The sequence below is a fragment of the Melanaphis sacchari genome, unplaced genomic scaffold (assembly GCF_002803265.2).
Source record: "Melanaphis sacchari strain LSU unplaced genomic scaffold, SCAv2.0 Contig28_pilon_pilon, whole genome shotgun sequence".
Lineage (NCBI taxonomy): Eukaryota > Metazoa > Arthropoda > Insecta > Hemiptera > Aphididae > Melanaphis > Melanaphis sacchari.
In genome coordinates, this window is record NW_020271162.1 from 2,145,259 (window position 1) to 2,164,637 (window position 19,379).

The 19,379-nt window shown below is 23.1% G+C and overlaps 1 protein-coding gene across 4 annotated transcripts; it reads right to left on the reverse strand.

Moving 5' to 3' along the window:
* On the reverse strand, nt 1-18,922 carry LOC112595618. Of its 4 annotated transcripts, XM_025340891.1 has the most exons (20): nt 18,225-18,922; nt 16,191-16,397; nt 15,892-15,993; nt 15,643-15,747; nt 12,635-12,733; nt 11,512-11,544; nt 11,371-11,409; nt 9,920-10,069; nt 9,535-9,795; nt 9,240-9,320; nt 6,158-6,241; nt 5,790-5,870; nt 5,430-5,510; nt 4,076-4,156; nt 3,832-3,912; nt 3,510-3,623; nt 3,140-3,449; nt 2,896-3,071; nt 1,340-1,887; nt 1-107 (listed from the first exon to the last, which is right to left on the reverse strand). In XM_025340891.1, exons 1-20 carry the CDS (start codon nt 18,242-18,244, stop codon nt 91-93), a joined length of 2,670 nt encoding a protein of 889 aa, XP_025196676.1. In that variant the 5' UTR covers nt 18,245-18,922; the 3' UTR covers nt 1-90. The 4 variants fall into 4 exon arrangements, with proteins under 4 accessions (XP_025196676.1, XP_025196679.1, XP_025196678.1 ...); XM_025340894.1 differs by lacking the exon at nt 16,191-16,397; XM_025340893.1 differs by lacking the exon at nt 4,076-4,156.
* Between the last annotated feature and the right edge of the window lie 457 nt (nt 18,923-19,379).

A 19,379-nucleotide genomic window follows, 5' to 3' on the forward strand; every position in this document is an offset into this window, starting at 1 on the left:
TCTGTTTATTTAATACTCATGAAAGTAATACCAGCAAAGATAACTTAATAAAAGATATTAATTGTTAATAAAATGAAAGTTATAAAATAATCAGTTGTCCCAATTTTCTGAAAAAAAAAAAGAATAATAAATTAATAAATAACAATATGTCGTTAAAATTTAAGTATTTATAAATTATAAATTTAATATTTAAAAATATTTCTTTCTTAAATAATAGAGGGAGGATATTTATCATTTAATGAATGCAATAAATTGTAAATAAGAATTTGAAATAATATTATGTTGTCTGATTAAGTAAAAAACTAATGCCCAAGATTAATATACCTGTGTTATTTTTAATCTATTAATCAAAAATGTTATTTTATACTAATTATAAAATCATGTCCAATTAGCTTTTCGTTTTTTGTCTAATCAATTCAAAAAATGTGTTGATATATTTTTATTAAATGTAAATTAGTTTCTAGAATTTGTACACAATACATTTTTTTTTTCTAAAACAGATTTTTAGTTAAAAATATTTTAATAATTGTAAATGGAGTTCATAGTTGTATAAGTGTATTAATTTTACACTGATGTTTTTTTTTTTGCTATTATTTTTGTTAGATAAAACATTTTCTAGAGAAAATATCTATCCATATTGAAACTGGTTTCAACGGTAACAGTATGGCTTGTTTTATAGGGATACCAGAAAAAACAATTTTTATTATACCATGGTGTGTTTTCTTGTTTGACAGAGTTAAGTTTGTACTTATGTGAGTCAAAAGTAGAAATAGTTTTGAAAAACAAATATTTATGTATGTGTATATATGAATATTTGTCAAAATGTAATATTATTGTTACAAAAAAAACAATGTAAATATATAGTTGATAATTGGTCAGAAAGAAGTTACGACAGTCTACATTCCAAATAAGTTTACTTATACAATGATTGGTATACTATTAAATTAAAATTTATCATATCCATTACAATGTCCTAATCAATGACAAAGTGCACCTTTATTATCTATTGTCTAATTGAGTAGTTATTTACATGTCCACTTTTTATGATTTATTATTATTTAAACATTCTAAAAACTAAATTTTGATTATTTACTAAGTTTTGGCGTATTTTACACTATTTTAGCAATATTTTTTTGATAGAATTTTAAAAGTACAGATAAAAATATTATAAAAAGAATGATTGATTCTTTAAAAAATATACTTCTTTTTTTTCAAATAACATGAAATAAAATAATATGATATAAATTTCTCTAAAATATCAACCAATATAGAAAATAAAATTAAAAATATTATAACCTGCACATACCTAACTTTATGGTGAATATTAACATTTATTTACCTGTCATGTAATTATCAATAGATATTTCTTCTTGATTTAAACGTGTAACAGAGTTGACAACTGATGTATTTTTGCAATTATAGTTTTCTGCCGAACCATGTTTACTGTTATTATTTGTACTATGTCTCTTTTTATCTAATTTATTTCTAGACTTTGCACTTGTTTTTGAATTTCGTTTATGGTTCACATCAATGGCATCAGTTACAGTTTTTTTATATTGTTGATATTGATAAGTTTTATGCTGTTCAGTATCACCACAAACCCAAATTTCAGCATTTCGATTACTAAAAACTGATTTCAGCATAGACAAATTGCGTGCTAAATTGTGTGTGTTAGTCTTGTGAATTAATGGATCTTGTTGAACTCCCAAATATCTATAACCAGTTAATTGTGATTTCATTTCTTGAAAAGCTTTTTCGAGACATTTAAAATATGATGGATTTTGATCGAAAGGTTTAATGAATATACAGAACAATACTTCAGTACCAATTTTATATAATAGTATATCGCCGGGAGCCATTGGTTTAATATTAATATCGTTTAATAATCTATAAATGATCAACAAAAAGTAATTATTAATAATAAGAATAACTAATTATTAAGGTTAATTTAAACTACTTTTTTTATAAAACTAATTTTTTTTTAAGAGTAATTAAGTCAATATTATTTTTATAGAAAAATATATTTGCTACATGCTCTGTTATTTTATATGATAACATAATATGTGTATAGCAATACACAAAAAGGGAAAGGAATGAATTGATTAATATATTATGTTATAGAATCGTGAAGACTGATCAACAACAGTTATATTATGTTCAACACATTATCATAAAAGCATTTTATTCAAGGATAATGCAATTAATCTTTAGCAACTTTGCAGTAGTTAAAACTAGATAAGCATAGCTGCATAATCATAAGATATACAGCATCCAATTTGAGAAAAATATTATCATTACACAAATGTGTATACCATGGGATTATGGGGACACAATAACTTGAATTGGTTAGCCATTAGAAATCTATCAAGTGATAGGTCTATACAAAGGAGCCCAAGATAGGCTATATTCAGATATGACATATCACGGCTATAACATCCTAGTGCCAGTCAGTTTTAAAATATTATTTAAAATTTATATTGAATTGAATTGTTGAATTTTTCTTGAATATAGCATAAATTCAATCAATTTAATCATAGATTAAATAAGACAAAAACAATACCAATGCAATTATATATTGTTCATTATTTTAATTTGGATTTGACTCAATAGTAGTGTATGAAAGCAGATGACGAGTAAATATTGCATTAGTATTGCATATTTAATGTTATTTAATCATATTTGTTTAATAAACATTAAGAATATGTTTGATGATATTTCAATAAACGTATAAAAATAATTTTAGATTTAAATTTTCTTATGACTAAAAGTTACTTTTCTTCATCACTTAACTGCTGTTAGTAATGTGGGGCCACAACATTTAAAAATATGTGGCAATAATAAATTTGTTTGAAGAATTTAAACATTTAATATTCATCAACAAAAAATACAAATTACCTCTCTTTAAATGGATATTTAGCATTGATATGTTCAACAACTTGATCATTCCAATTCTCTGAATACATTGAACACATATTAATAAAAATTATTAAATCAGTTTGTTTCTCCATTTCCCACAGTTGTTTAGAAGTAAAATTTATTTTAGGTGGATTAATATGTTCTGTTTCTAATTTCTATAAATTTAAACACAATTTAAATAATTTAAGCAAACTTAATAAATTATATAATAATAATAACTTACTGATGATGTCAGACATATAGTGACTTCAATATTAGATAATGCAAATATTTTTGATATTAGTGACTTCACATCCATCATATTGTATGCATCAAATCCATGTTTTGGAATTGCAAGTTTTGTTAATTTAAGATCATTCATTTTATCACGTAGATTATACAACGCTACTTCTAAGCTAGATAAAAGTGGTTTTTGTGATGATTTTTTTTTCACGACTAAATAAAATACATGTTGCTCATTATATTTAATATGACCAACATCGCTCACATGTAAATTTAGGTCCATTAATGTACCAATATTACCAAATTTGAATCTGAAAAGTTAATTGATTTTCAAAGATAAAATAAAAACATTATAAGTATTATTATCTTACTTAAAATCAGCTGTCATGCCAAACGCATTATAAAAATCTTCACAAACACAATGTGCTAAAGAAAATTTAGAAGGCAAACTAAAGATATCATCCTTCACTTCAAACATATTTAACCTAAAAATATTTGGATAAATATACATTTAGAAAATTGCTATGATTAAAAAAATAAATATAACTAATAGTAATTATTACAATTAATTAAATTAAAAAAAAATAATATAAAAAATTTAAAGTTACATTAAAAGAAATTATAACAAAGAATCTCAAAATAAAATTTAATTTTGTGATCTATTGTTTTGAATATTATTATGATTTTACTTACATCTTTTCAGTCTTTGCAATAGATTTTTTATTTTCAAAACTATTGTTATTTTTCTGGAGTTCACTGTTATTTTTAATGGTCCTAAAAATTATTTTATTAAGAGAAGTTTTATATATTTTAATTATGTTAAAATAAAATTATGTAAAAATATATTTTATTAAATACAATAAATGCACATACTATGGAAAAAATTTTCAATGAGAAAAAAAATTTAGTTCTAAATATTAACTATGACAATATTTACATATTTTCAGTCTTTGTTATTGGTTTTCTTTTTTCATAACCTTCATTATTATTCAGGTGTTCATCTTTACTTTTTGTGATCCTAAAATTAGTTTTATGAAGAAAAACAACATTATCTAACATAGCATTTAACTAAATATAAAGAATATCTTAAGCAATAGGGTACAGAAAATATTCCAATAAAATTGTTTTCTTTCTAATCCAAATTCAATAGACCAAATGTTTAATAGAACCAATCTTGTGTTATTAGTGTTGATTTAGAGTGAATTATTGAACTAATATTTAATTCAAAGTTACAGTTAAACAATGGCACATGCTGATTTGAAGTACGGGCATGCTCATTTATCATAATGTGTTATATAAGTCTATTTAATTTATAATTAATAAAAAAACACAAATTTGTACATATTAATAAGACTTTAATTTATTACTTTATGCAATAGCACTTACTTAATAATACTCTTTTAACTAAAATAAATTACCTTCACATTTTTTTTTTTTATTTATAAATAAAATCAATTCTTTTTTTCTTTTTTAGATTAGGGATTACTAAACTAAGTACCTGCTTTAATGTATGTGGTGCATACTGAGCATACCTGGAGAATTCACTACTGTAGTTAATAATATTAATTTTTTTTAAAGCTGCCTTTTTTTGTAATATTTTAATTTGTATGCAAGTTATGTAAGCTCTTACAATTTATAAATGATCATATCTCACTTTAAAATTATTAAAATATCATAAAAAAAGCCAATATGAGAACACATAATTATTCTTAAAATAAATTTGCTATGTTACACGTGGATTAGAAAGAAAATAAATAGCTGACATCCCCTTAGAATATTGTACTTCAAAATTTTGGTATATTTAGAAAACACAATTTTAACAAGATACATTTTAATTAATATAATATCGACATAAAATTTTTATTCAAAACAACATTGAATATAATTGTAAATTTGGAAATTACATTTATTTGAAGATTTACTAAAAAAAATTATGAAAAGTAATAAAGTTTTGAAAAAATATTGATTTTCTTATCATTGATTATTTAAATCAGTTAATCTTCCTGCATACCTATACTATATCCAGAGAAAACATGTCGATTATGAGCACCCCCACTTGATAATTAACTAACTAACAAACTAATTTCTAGTTCCAATAAGGCAAAGTTTTACGTGGAGATGCGCAGTAGAATCGATTTTTGTCAGGCAATAGCATATATTTTCATTGAATATAGTGTAATATGCACATTGAAGATAGCAAAAACAAAAAACAAAAATTAATAAATATTTTAATTTTAAATAAAATAAAGTTACATTCTATAATACAAAATATTTACTATGATGAAACTCACATATTTTCAGTATTTGTTATTGGTTCTCTGTTTTCACATACATTATTATCATCCCAGCATTTATCATTATTTGTTGCGATTCTGAAAAATAATTGTTTATTACAAATATTATACTCAGAGAACTTGTTAAATTTAATTACTAATGATTTTCATTGAAAGTCCAATGTATATAAATAGGTTAAATGTGTGTAAAAAAATGTAAAAAAATAGTGTTTTTATAAATAAAATAATTTAAAAATATAAAAATACAATAAACGTATAAAATATAATAAAGATTCTCAAAAATTTAAAGTGCAAAGGTTAAACAAATTTAGTTTTTGAGATTCCATTGTTCTAAATATTTACTATAATGGTATTTACATATTTTCTGTCATTGTATTTGGTTTACTATTAACATAATCATCAAAATTTTTCCAGTGGACATCATTATTTTTTGTAATCCTAAAAAATGTTTTTTTTTTTTTATTAAATATACTGATGAAAGTGATACCTAATTGATATTTAAAAGAAAATCTTTTATTTATTATTAAGACTTTCCAATGATTTAAACTTTAAATAAGTTGTATATAGTATATACCTAAAATTATTTTTTTTTTTTAAATAAAATAATTTAATTTTAAGTTATGATACAAATTTATGCATAAAAAAGAATCTAAATTATATAAAGTTAAGATAGACATTTATTCTAAGATAGCGTTGTTTTGAATATGAACTATAATAACACTTACGTCATATTTTCAATCCTTGTAATCACTTTTTTATTTACATAACCATTAATATTTTTCTTGTGTTCACCATTATTTTCTATAATCCTAAATAATTACTTCATTATAAGTATGGTTATACATATTAATAAGATTATTATTAACTTATCATAAATAGACTTTATAAGGGTTTATACAGTAAACTTTTGGAAACTCAAACCTTGATAACTCAAAACTCTTGATACCTCAAATTTTCTTATCCAAATTTTAGTACATACATTTAAAAATGGACGAGAAAACAAATAAATATTACATATTAAAAATAGATTATTACTGTAAATATTTTTTGTTTATGAATTGATTCGTAAGACCCAACCATTATAGTTAACTATTTGTAACTTGAAACTTAATATAAAAAGCAATGAAGGTATGGAAAATTTATTTAAACCATTCAGTTGTTAGGAAAAAGAATTGAGAACAATGTGTTAAATCAACAAAAACAAGGCTATCTCCCAATATACGGTCTACCTCCGTTTTGTGTACAAAATATCTATAAATAAGAGTATAGTATATGGTTTATCAATGTTATGTGTTCTACATATAGTAGAGGATCTCGTATCATTTATATTTATTATCTACCAATTTATATGTTTTATCTTAATTTTTTATAACAATATAAATTTTAAAATGCAACATCAGGTTAGTTGATTAGTGCCGTTTATAGTGAAACAACTTTTTTAAATTTTAAGCTAAAAAAATTGCTTTTAAAATGCTTGTTAAAGAATTTAAAAAAAATGTTTAACTGAAGAATTTACTGTTTAATACCTGAAAATCGCGGCCTACTATCTTGTGCAAAACAATGTCACAAATGTGGCAGTAAAGTAAAACTCTACCAAAGAAAAACCATGGTAAAGTAAGAAAAATTATCCATTGTAAAAAAAAAGGTTGCCAAACTACTCAATCTATATTTTTGTATCATAGTGTAACATTTATAAATTCATTTTTTAATAAATTAAAATTTTTTGCTTTATACTTTTCATATTTTTAACGGTAGACATGGTCCATTTTGACAGACCGCATATTGAGAGATAGCCAAAAACAATTAACCTTAAACTAATTCTTTAAAAGTGATAATATGTAAGTATATAAATGTAAATTTGAATATTTCTTTTGATTTTTTTTTTAATGAAAACTACATACAAACTTAAAAATAAATACATGCATACATAGTATATACATATTTTTAGTAAGCTTTTAATAATTCAACATTTTTAATAAGTAAAATTTTTTTTATTTACTTTGAACTTTTGAGTTACCAAGAGGACTACATATGCATCGTAACCACTCAGTAAAAATATAAATTTCATGAAATTTAAGCACTTTTTGAAATTAAATGAATCCATGCCACTTATTTTATGCTTCTTAAGTGTAAAAAAATTTTCATTCATGTTTATTATTTTTCATAAAATGGACCCTGAAATTTATCATTGTGTAATTTTTTTGTTATCTGGTCATCTAATTTAAACAATAAGACAATCTGAATAATGATCAAGTTTTTTCCTATTGGATATTAAAATCAATGAATCTATAATAATATATACTATACATATCAATTTTAACAAAATATACAATTTTTTAGATGCAATTTTTATTAAAATGGAATTTGATGTAAAAACAAAATTTAATAAAAGATACTTTAGTTGTTATCAAATAAATTATCGAACAATGTCAATTATATACTTAAAGGTAGAATGATGAGATGCAACTATTATTTACTACAGAGTATAACTGTAGCAGATCCAAATTATTTTGATTTTTAAAAAACAGAAAATAAAATTTCAAGTGATTTGATTTTTATTAATAGAAAATAATTGTATTAAGAAATTTTAAATAATCAATATTACTTTTATTAATAAAGTTACTATTGAACACTAGAAGCTAAAATACTAACTTGGGTAATTTGTTTCATTACATAACACTGAAAATGAATGCACCACCATACTAATTTATGAATCTAACAATAAACATTACATTAAGGACATCTAAAATATTAGTAATAATAGAAAGTATTTCATTAACTAATTATCAGACATCCCCAAGTTAAAACAGCATTTAATACAATAATTATCAAGATACTGAAAACATGCTTAGACTGAATGAAACAAAACACACATAAAAAAAAAATATATATATGGTAAAAAGATTTAAAAACTTTGAACAGTTTTGAAAAAAATGTTCTCTCGTGGAATCATAAAAATCATTAAAGTTTATTTAAAAGTAAAAAAAATTAGTTAGACTTTTTCAAATTACTCGAATTAAAAATATATAAGCAATAATCAGTTTAAATTTAAAAATATTATTTAGAATAAAAATATAAATAATTTGTTACAAGACTGTGATACACAAATTTCAAAGTTACCCCTAAGATAAAGAATTATCTGATCATCTTATAATCTAAATTTGACAAAAGTAATCTGAAAATATCATAAATTTCATTGTGAAACAAAAGAATTAAATTGTATAGGACTAAAGGTTATTAAAAGGATAGTTTGGCTTAGGAAATTTTCAAATGAACACATCAAATGGAAATACTATTGATTAAGTACAAATATAATAAGGAAACAACACTTTTCAAAACAGTCAGGGCTTCATAATAGGGCCAGGAATTTTTTTGCTTCGAAACAAAATGTAGTACTAACTATTGAGTATATTTTAATTATAAGGCTAAGTATAATACTTATTGTCACAGTTTAAATGTGTTAAAATAAATATATATTAAATATAATTAATTTTTTTTCTTAGAAAATTTATGGTCAAATAAATAAAAAATTAGACAATGTTAAATTGTAGTTTCCATCTCATGAAAAGTTATACAAAATATGGTTATTTTTGTGTTTCAAAAAACAAAAATGGTTCTAATTCATGAAGTAGCTAATTTTTCAGTTTCTATGAAATGAATAATTTCACTAAGTAAGCATGGCATACAGATAAACATATAAATAAAATAAATGTATTTTTTATTTAAAAAAATAATTTAATCTCAAGTTTTAATATGAATATATTTGTAACGAAGGATCTAGTTGCTTTAAATATTATTTATACTTACTCATTTTCAGTTTTTGTGAATGGTTTTTTACTTTCATTACTGTCATCATTTACCAAGCAATCGACATTATTTTTCATAGTTCTAGAAAATGGTCTTATTAATCATAAGAATTTACAAGAAAAAAAACATGAATCATAAAAAAATAATGATGATATTCTATATACAATATTTTCATGAATAATATTAACATTTGACATAACAAATATCAGTTCATTATTAAACATGATAGATGTCTGAATTTGTGACTATATTTTTAAAAATAATAATGTATTACATTTTAATAAAAAATACTCACAATTTTTCATTTTCATTGATTTTCAATTGATTTTCTATTGATTCTTTAGTTTTGAAAATATCAAGGTTTATCCTATCACTTTTGTACTTAGATGTACTATCAATAGCCATGTCTTTACTACAACTTTTATTAGCTACTTCAAAACAATCAGATTTTTCAGGTTCATTTTTTAATAACGATTCTTTTTCTCTTTTAAAACTATCAGATTTGTTTGTAAAGATTTCATCTTTGTCCCGATAAGGATTTCCGTTATTTAATATTCTGTACAAAAAATTAATATATCAGTACTCAATAAATAAAAAATCAACAATAAATAGCTTAATTATTTTAAATATTGGTCGAGTTCATCAAAAAATGTAATAATATTAATAATATGCTTTTTTACTTGTTTCTGTTAAATTCTGTTTCCATCTTAAACTGTTTGTCTTTTAATTTGTTTTCCTTAATTGTTTTAGTTATTAAAAGTATTGCAGTGTTTTTAACACCAAATCTTTTTCTAACTCTTGGTGATTCAATCCCATCATCAACAATAATTCTAAAAATAATTATTAATAACTAAATTTAGTATAGGATTATCTTAAACATTTTGGTTTTAACAATAATATAACAAACTTAAATTATAAAATAATAATAAATATTAAAATACCATATTGTCTGAAATTATAATATAAAATAATAAGATAGTAATTTATTATCCTTAAAATATATACAGTGTAATCTTGATTAACCATAATCTTTCTACCGTAAATTTAAAAATTCCCAAACAAGAAAATTTTGACTTTCATGGCATTATTACCTTAAGAAAAATAAGAAGTGAAGTAAGAAAAGTTATTACAAACCAACAAAAAAAAAAAAAAAACCAAGACAAATAACTTCATTTATCAAATCTTGATACATATATAAAATTATTTTATTTCTAATTTATTATATGTATATTGTAAAAAATTTCAAAAATGTATTATTAAAAAAAGTCCTGAACCATGGTTTCATTTGTCTGTGTTACTTCTCTACCCATATAATCGAAATTCTAATGTAATGTCCATTTATAATAATTATGTAAATAAAATAATTATAAAATGTGTTTGTGTACTAATACAAATTTTTAGAAAAAAATCTTAAATAGATATATGTTCATTAAAAAGTACAATAGAATCTTAAAATAAGCTCCCTATTATCAAAATGTTAATATACTTCAATTGATGTATCCTAAGCTCCTAACATATTGGCCAGTATACCAATTTTATTATTTTTGTCACTGTTTAATATTAAAAAAATATATATTGTAGTTAGTATATTACATAACACATTGCAAAATTAGACATATAATGTAAAAATAACGACATCTGCATGCAACTAGCATATTTACCATATTATTTATGAACATATATATTATATGTATCATACATCAACAATCTTTATTTTTCAATATATCTGGACAAAGTGTTTTCTATGCATTTTACTTTTCAGTAATTTTTTTTTATTTTCTACAGGATAAAAACTACATATGATAGAGGACATTAATTTAGCATGTTGTGTTATTTCTATTTTACAAACTCACAACATGAATAATTTTTTATATTTAACAATCCATTTAACTTTTTTTTTTTTTTTAATATAAAATATATTCATTTAAAGACTTAAGGTAAGTTAATAACATTGTAATAAAATGGATTATTCTGAACGTAATTTTGCTATTTTATGTATTAGATCGAGATGGAATATTGATATAAAATAAATTCTTGTTATTGCTGTTATAAATCTTCAATAGGAATTATTAGATTTATAGAATTATAAAAGAACTATTTGTTTTTAAAATAATTTATAAATAATACTCACTTTTCTTCAACTTTTTCTTCTGTATCTTCAGAATTAGAACTTTAAAAATAATAATTTAAACATTTTAATTTAAAAAAACCGAGTCAGTATAAAATCATATATAAAAATATACTAATATTTAAACTTAAATAAAGTACTTACTGCACTGATTCTTCAGAAATTTCAGAATTAGACCTAAAAAAAAAAAAAACAAAACAAAACAAAATCAATAAAATCATTGAACCTATAATAAATTTTTAATAGAACTCAAATCTTCAATTTTAACAAGAGAACCATACCTTAACATATTAATAAATATTGAATTATATTATTTGTAATTGTAATAGGGTCTTTAAATAAAAATGGAAATATTACACATAAAAATTATTGACCTATTTTAATTATTATTAAAATTACTTCAATTATTTATGATTTGACATTTAAAAAAAAAAAAAATTAATCGTACATAGGTGTACATAATCTATGCAGTTTTAAATTTTCAAATTAATAATTAATGATGCTGAAAATTATACTACTAAAACATTTCTGTTCATTTTTATAAGTCTTAGGACTTTCTGTCTTATCATATTCTGATTTCATAGACTGAAAAGTTTAATTAATTTTATTTTTTGGTGTATTCATTTGTTTGGAATGATATATAGATTATTTTCAGCCTGTTTTTTCAATAAGCTTCTCATAATTTATAAATGCTAATGAGATTATTTTATCTAAATATTAATCGTTGCAATATTCTGAACTATTAAATAAGTTGACAATTACAATTGTATAATGTAACCTACTTAAATGAAAGTTTCCATTTTTATTCATTACTCATAATTGCTAACTTTAAAACTAATCAATGTTATAAATTGTCCCTTTTTAGTGTTAAACATATAGTGTTCTTTGGTATTATTTTGAATTCAATGACTAAAATAAAATGTATATTATGAGATAGGGGTCAAAATTGTTATAAGACTTATCAATATCACTGAAAACTTTAATCAAAAATAGTGCAAGAAATATAGCTATAAAGATTAAAACCTGTCCTACACAACTCATGTTGATACACCTATTGAAAAGTTTAAGTGTACAAGTCCTCTTTCATGAGGTAAAGGCCTAATATAGTATTATAATGGTGTATAAATTAAAGCGACAGTCTGTATACTTAAAATTTGTTTTTACTACTCATCATTTTGTGCATTGAGTTGTTGTAAATTTTAGAAATATATCAATACGAGTGAGAACAAGTCTCCACCAATAAAATAAAAGGTTGTTTATAACTTACTCTTTATTTATAGCACTATTTACAATATTAGTGATAGCTCCATTTACTAATTTTTGTTCTGCATCTATATTATGTTCAAAAAAAGATTGACCATTATTTCTGTATAAAAAAAACATTAAATTATTAAAAAATACAAGAAATATTATTTTTAGAATAATTTTTTTTTTAAGTTTATCATGGAATTTTTTTTTAAATTTTAATCAGAAAAAATAATATTAGTCCTTATTTTAATTATAAACCATGTAAGCCAGATGACATCATGTATGAAATGTTCCCATAATAGGAATAAACACAAAGTGGGCAATTGAGTATCACTCTGCCAGACGCATATACAAAGGGGGGTTTTGGGGGATCAATCCCTAAACATTTGAACGTATTTAAAGAGTATCGAAACTTAAGTGGTTTCTGTCAATGAGGAAAATAAATAAAATGTTTCGTTATATTATTTGTATTAATATCATTATTGTAGTTTTTAATTCTATAGATTAAAATTTCTGCCATCTATTGAACGTTGGACAGTTAAAAAGTGCTCAAAAATATATTACAGGTGAAGTACCCTATACATTATATGTTTATTGCGCAGCGCATTCACTGAACTAACTACTTAGCTCTCGCCAAATTGGGTCTATAAGAAATTGTAACGGTACAGTGGCGTATTTCCCAATAAAGTAAGCACGTGTTTACAGCGGCAGTATCTTGAGGGGCGACAAATTTGCGTTGTGATGGTAGCTTTTCTTTTGGAGACATATTATACGAAATAAACCTTGCAAATTTTTAAATTGTCAGAACTTAGAACATAACAATTACCTATATAATAAGTTTTCAAAATAAAATTGTAGATAAAAATTACAAGAGCCTTTACAGTATCACCAACGTAGTTGCCGCTGGCTAGAATTATAGTATCTTTGTAATATTTAAACTAGATTTTTGTAATAAAGGTTAAGATAAATAATATATTTGAAACCATCTCCGCGGGAAACCACTTTGATTATTTTCTTAGTACCCATCTAATGAAATAATAATATTATTTTAAGTTATCTATCTTTTCTATATTAAAAAACGCATCAAGAATTATTTAAAACACTATTTAATTTCTAATAGATAGAAATCATTGAGTTTATTAACAATAAAGACAAAATTAATAAACATAATTAATTTTGATTATGTAGTTAACGATTTTACAGATAATAAATAACGCTGAAAACCATTGAGTATGTAGATTAAAAACAATTATTAATCTACATAATTAACATTCTTAAAAAAATGAATTATTCCACAGTATAGCTTTTACAAAATTATGGTGCCAGAGCTCTCAAAATAACATGCTAGCTAGTTCACCAGAACAATACCACAAACATACTATATTTTTGCCATTGTTTGGATCATTATATTAATCAACTAAATTAAAGGTTTTCTAAACATAATCATATAATGTCCACTTTCAATTATTAATTCCTAAGTATATTACTTAAGATACTATTTATTAAAAAAATTAAAGAATGTGCACTATTTTACAAACCTTTATTACCAAATTTCGATACATTTAACATTGAAATTAAAATCTGGCAAACACAATGAGAAAATGTATCTGATGATAATCACCCGGTGTTCATTAACTACTTTTAGTCAAATATCAAGTGATTTCTATCCAAGTACAAAACGTCTTTTAACAACATTAGCTACTCTTTCTATGATGACTGCAACTGAAGAGCGATATTTTTCAACATAATAGAGACTTCATACTTATTTAAGAAATAATATAAGACAAGCCGACTGACTGGATTAGCCCTTATGAATATTAATAGAAGTTATGACATTATTGTTGACGAAGTTATTAATATATTTGCAAGACTACCAGGAAAAATTAATTTTGTATTATAAAATATTAATTTTATTAATTTATAAATACTACGGTTCATTGTTATTTTTGATTTTCAGGAATTATATTCATTAATAAAATATTAGTGTAAATTGACGTAGGTAAAATTGAAAGTTTAAAAATATATATTGATGTTTTTAATAAAAATTAAATAACTCTACCATAAAAATTGTATTAACACTACTTATTATACAATTATAAAAGTGTATAACCTTAATCCCCCCCTGAAATATTAATTTGTGTACGTGCCTGCATTCTGCTATGAGGTAGATGGTGAATGGTTCATTTACAATGAATGTTTTAAATATGAATTTAATAGTATATAGTACATAAATGATGTATCTTAATGGATATAGTCTGTCAACCTAAGTCACTAGGTATATACATTTCATGGCATGTTTTTTGATATTACCTACTCTCAAAATTGTGGTAGGTTGATACAATTTTTTCCAAACATATTGTATTTATTATATAATTAGTATTTAACTATGATAAATATAAGATAAATAACAAATATAATTTATTATAAATTCTATACTATATTAAGGTTAATAACTTTTAAGTCAATATTACTTTACTGTAAAATTTTAAAATGGGCAATAACTTAAAATTAATCTATACATTTTGAAAATGTTAATAAGCAAAATAAAATTCATAATATACATAAAAGTTTTAAGCGCCAAAATAATATAATATTTTTGAATTAAAATAAAAAAATGAACATTAATATTAATCATTTAAACATGTAATTTAATCCAAATTTGAACTACAAATAAAATACTTGTATAAAAAAAATAATATATTTGTTTATTTTTTAGATTTTTTAGTTCCAGAATAATCTCTCAAGAAGAATATTATACATTGTTAACTACAAAATATTTGTAAATTATAATGATTTTGACAAATTTGATTTTTAAATGCATAAAAAAAATTGTGCCCAACTATTTTTAATATTTTTATACTATTTAGGATTTTAACTTAATGTAATATATTTTCAAGAATTTTGAACCAACAAATAATTTTTATTTAGAGTTGAGTATTATGAATGAAATAATGTGTATTAATTTATTTAAATATAACTTTATCATAGTAATTTTACTTTTTAAGGAAATTAAAATTGTATAGTTACTTAATAGTCACATTGTCAATTAATTCATTCATAACATCACCAATAATATTATTCACTTCTTTTCGTTCTTCATTTTTACCAATGTTGTTAGTATCAGAATTGGACCTTGAGGAAAAGACAAAATAAAATTATTTTATATAATCAACTTAAGTAACTTAAATTTTTAGAAAATTCAATAAAAAATATTTTATTGTTTTAAGCAATAATTCTATTGTCTAAAAAGTTGAAATATAATTAGTTGTTACTTACTCTTTGTCTATTAATTCATCAACAGTATTGATAATAATTTGTTTTTTCTCTTTTAGTTCTTCATCTTTGTCGGCATGATTAGAAAAACAATAAGTATCGCACCTTTAAGGAGATAAAAATATTGATATTAATTTACTACCTAAATAGTTAAATAATGAGACAAATCGTTTAAATCCCAGTATAAAAATCTGAACTGTTTAGATAGGTATTTTTAAGTAGGTAAAAAGAATTTTAGAAATTGAACTTATCTATTAAAAATAGTTTATCATAATATATTTAAAAATTAAATTTACTAGTACCTATCTTTAATAGTTTTCTCAGTTGTATCTTCTGCTTTTTCAATCATCTTAAGACCTTCAGATAAACTCTCAAATAATGAACTACACTTTCGCATCATATATGCCGCAATATACAACAAAATTCTTAGTACATTACAAATAATATACTTTACAATACTTAAATAAAAATTGATGGTTTTCCAGCGTTTTATTCCATCAGTTAATGTCCTAAATTTATAAAATAATCAATAAATAAATTAAAAATTAATGGTATTTAAAACATTTAAGACGCATAACATACTATATCATCTGTGAAACTAAGTTTACTTAAACAAAAAATTAAAAATTCACATAATATTTTGATTATATCTGTGTAAGACATATTATTATTAATAGAGGTCAGACTTTTATGATTTTACATATTTATCTCTAGTGTATGCAGTTAAATGGGAGTAAGATATCATTTCGATTCATAAAACATAGAATCGAGCATAGAATTCATATAAAAAAATTTATTTTATACGAAAAGCATATTTTAGGGGTTGGAGAATATTTAAGAATATTTTTATTTTCGTAATATCAGCATAATGAACATATTTCACATATATTGGCATTTTGCTAATATTGATTAATAAATGCAATATTCACTATACAAATTCTTTTAATATCCTCCTGGGTTCTAATTAAAACTAAAAATTAATTACCAGATATTTCTTATCTATGGCGGTAGTACATCGATTATTTTGTTAGCTATTACGACTATTATTGTCTGTTGCAATGTGTGTTAATATTTGAGTATGATATATATTATCGCTTATATTGTCTTTCCATTTGTATTACTACAACATACAAATATGCCAAAAACTTTTTTTTTTAAATATTGAAAGAATATTTTGGATTTTTAAGGACTTAAACATCATAATATATTTGGTATTTTAAAAGAATATTAAGAGAATATATTTCATATTTTAAATGATATGAAAAGATCATATTTTAAGATAATTTAAATTAAACTTTTATTTATTAGTATAAACAATTTTATCATTTATAAGATAATAAAAGAAGAATAATAAATTTCTAGATTGTTTTTACAGAATATTAGTATATTTCAATTTTTTTTAAATATAAAAATTCAAACACTAGTTTTCAATGTGAAACAAATTTTTACATGAGAAATCTGGAAACATTTAAAAATAATTAAGTTTTTATATGTATTAGTAATATGCTGTTATTTTTTTTAAATTAAAAATTTTCCATATTTAATAATAGTAAATCTATTATGTAGTAGTAAATTAATAAGTAGCTACGAAGAGTTTAATATCAATATATAAAATAGCTAAAATGTATTCAATTACATATTTCAATTTATTGGTAACATATAACTAATATTTGCACATAAAAAAAAATTGTAATTAGAGTAAAATTCTTCGTTGTTATATTTCATTAAATCTACCTTCTCAGTTTTTAGTTTGAAATATAGGTTTAAAAATTAAACTAATAGGTATTTAAATAATTTAATTACTCAGAATTCTTTTATTGCATTGTTTTCAATATTTTGTTCCTTGAATACCATCTGACATAAATCATACACAAATTATTCATAATTTTTACTAGCTACTGTAAAAAAAAAATTGAGCTGGTGCACTTTGATCTTGATCAGGGTTATTAGATTAAATTTTATGGAATCCAGTGCAAAAATTTAAAACTAGACTCAACTTTTATTTTAGCTTATCTTGCCATTGTAATATTGTATTAAATGCATAGGTATGTGATTCCTTTACTACTGAATAATTAAAGAACTATTGATAAGCATTTTAATTGATCAGAAATATAAAAAATCTATTGTAATCATGTCGTTTACCTCGTAGATGTCACAAAAATAAGTCGTGAGTTAAAAGCTGAAAATAGTCGAAAAATTTAATCCGACAACTAACTGCTGGTGGATCGTAAACGCGCCGAGGTTTTTCCAAAACCTCTTACGTCTCCCCACAACCACAGATTGACGATAAATTAGTCGGCCAACGGTAGTTACGTGCGCGTAAAATAACCACTTACTTGTGCGTCGCATCTGCCATCGTCAACGTGGATTCTCGTCACGACTCTGCCGCAATAACGTGGATTGAAATCGGATCGTTTCCGATCTCGGAAAAACGTAGCGAGTGAGGGACGAAAAACGACAATCGAAATATCTAGGAAGGCAAGAACGGACACACTCGAACGAAAAACAACGCGACACAAGGGTCTAGTAACTAGTTCGCTTACAACGACGCGGTAGAAAACGCTGGAACGCTGAAACGATATTTTTGTAGTGTGATCTGAGTATCTGACGACGTTCGGCGACTATAAAAATATTACGTCGCGAGATCAGTGCAACCACTATCTTAAACGTACATTAATAACATGTTACGTCATAATAATAAACAATATAAATATAATATTATGCCAGAAACGGCAGAGACAAATTATACCATATTTAGACATATAATATTTAAAGATGAGTGCGGTCAATTTCTGTTTTCGGATTTCGATATTAATTAATATGTTTTATAGATGTGTCTATATAGACATATAGTGCATACTGTATAGCAGTTAATGGTATTAATAGACTGCTGCACTGCATCAAAAATAATTGTGTATTTAAACGATAATATACCATTATACCAATAGGCAACAACACCTGGTATGGCTGTATCACGATTATTCGAAGTCATGACAATTTCCCTCCAAATATGACAGATGAGTTACAACTGATTATTTACCTAAAAAATATTAAAAAGACAAATCTAGACCATTTTTCTCTTTTATCAAAACGAAGAATCATCATTTTCTGTTCATGAATCTTGAGTGCTAATTCGGTATGCGCTCTACAGGTTTTGCCGTTCTACACTCGGTCTACGTTAAGTATGGGGATATTGGACAACTGTATAATATGAGTTATCTGCATCGTTTTTATAATATACAACATGTTGGATATTTATTTCGACTTTATTATCTAATCTTTGGTCATCTCTAATATTATCTTTACCTTGTATTAACTATTAAGTACTTACTACCTACTGTAGGTTTTATTACTATCAACTTTTCTGTTTTCAGTTACATAACGTTCACGGAAGTTGTTCATTACGAGTATTATATTTATTTATTTTTATATTTTTATACATCGCGTATTATTTATTAATTATGATGGCTGTGATGATGTTTCGTGAGTTT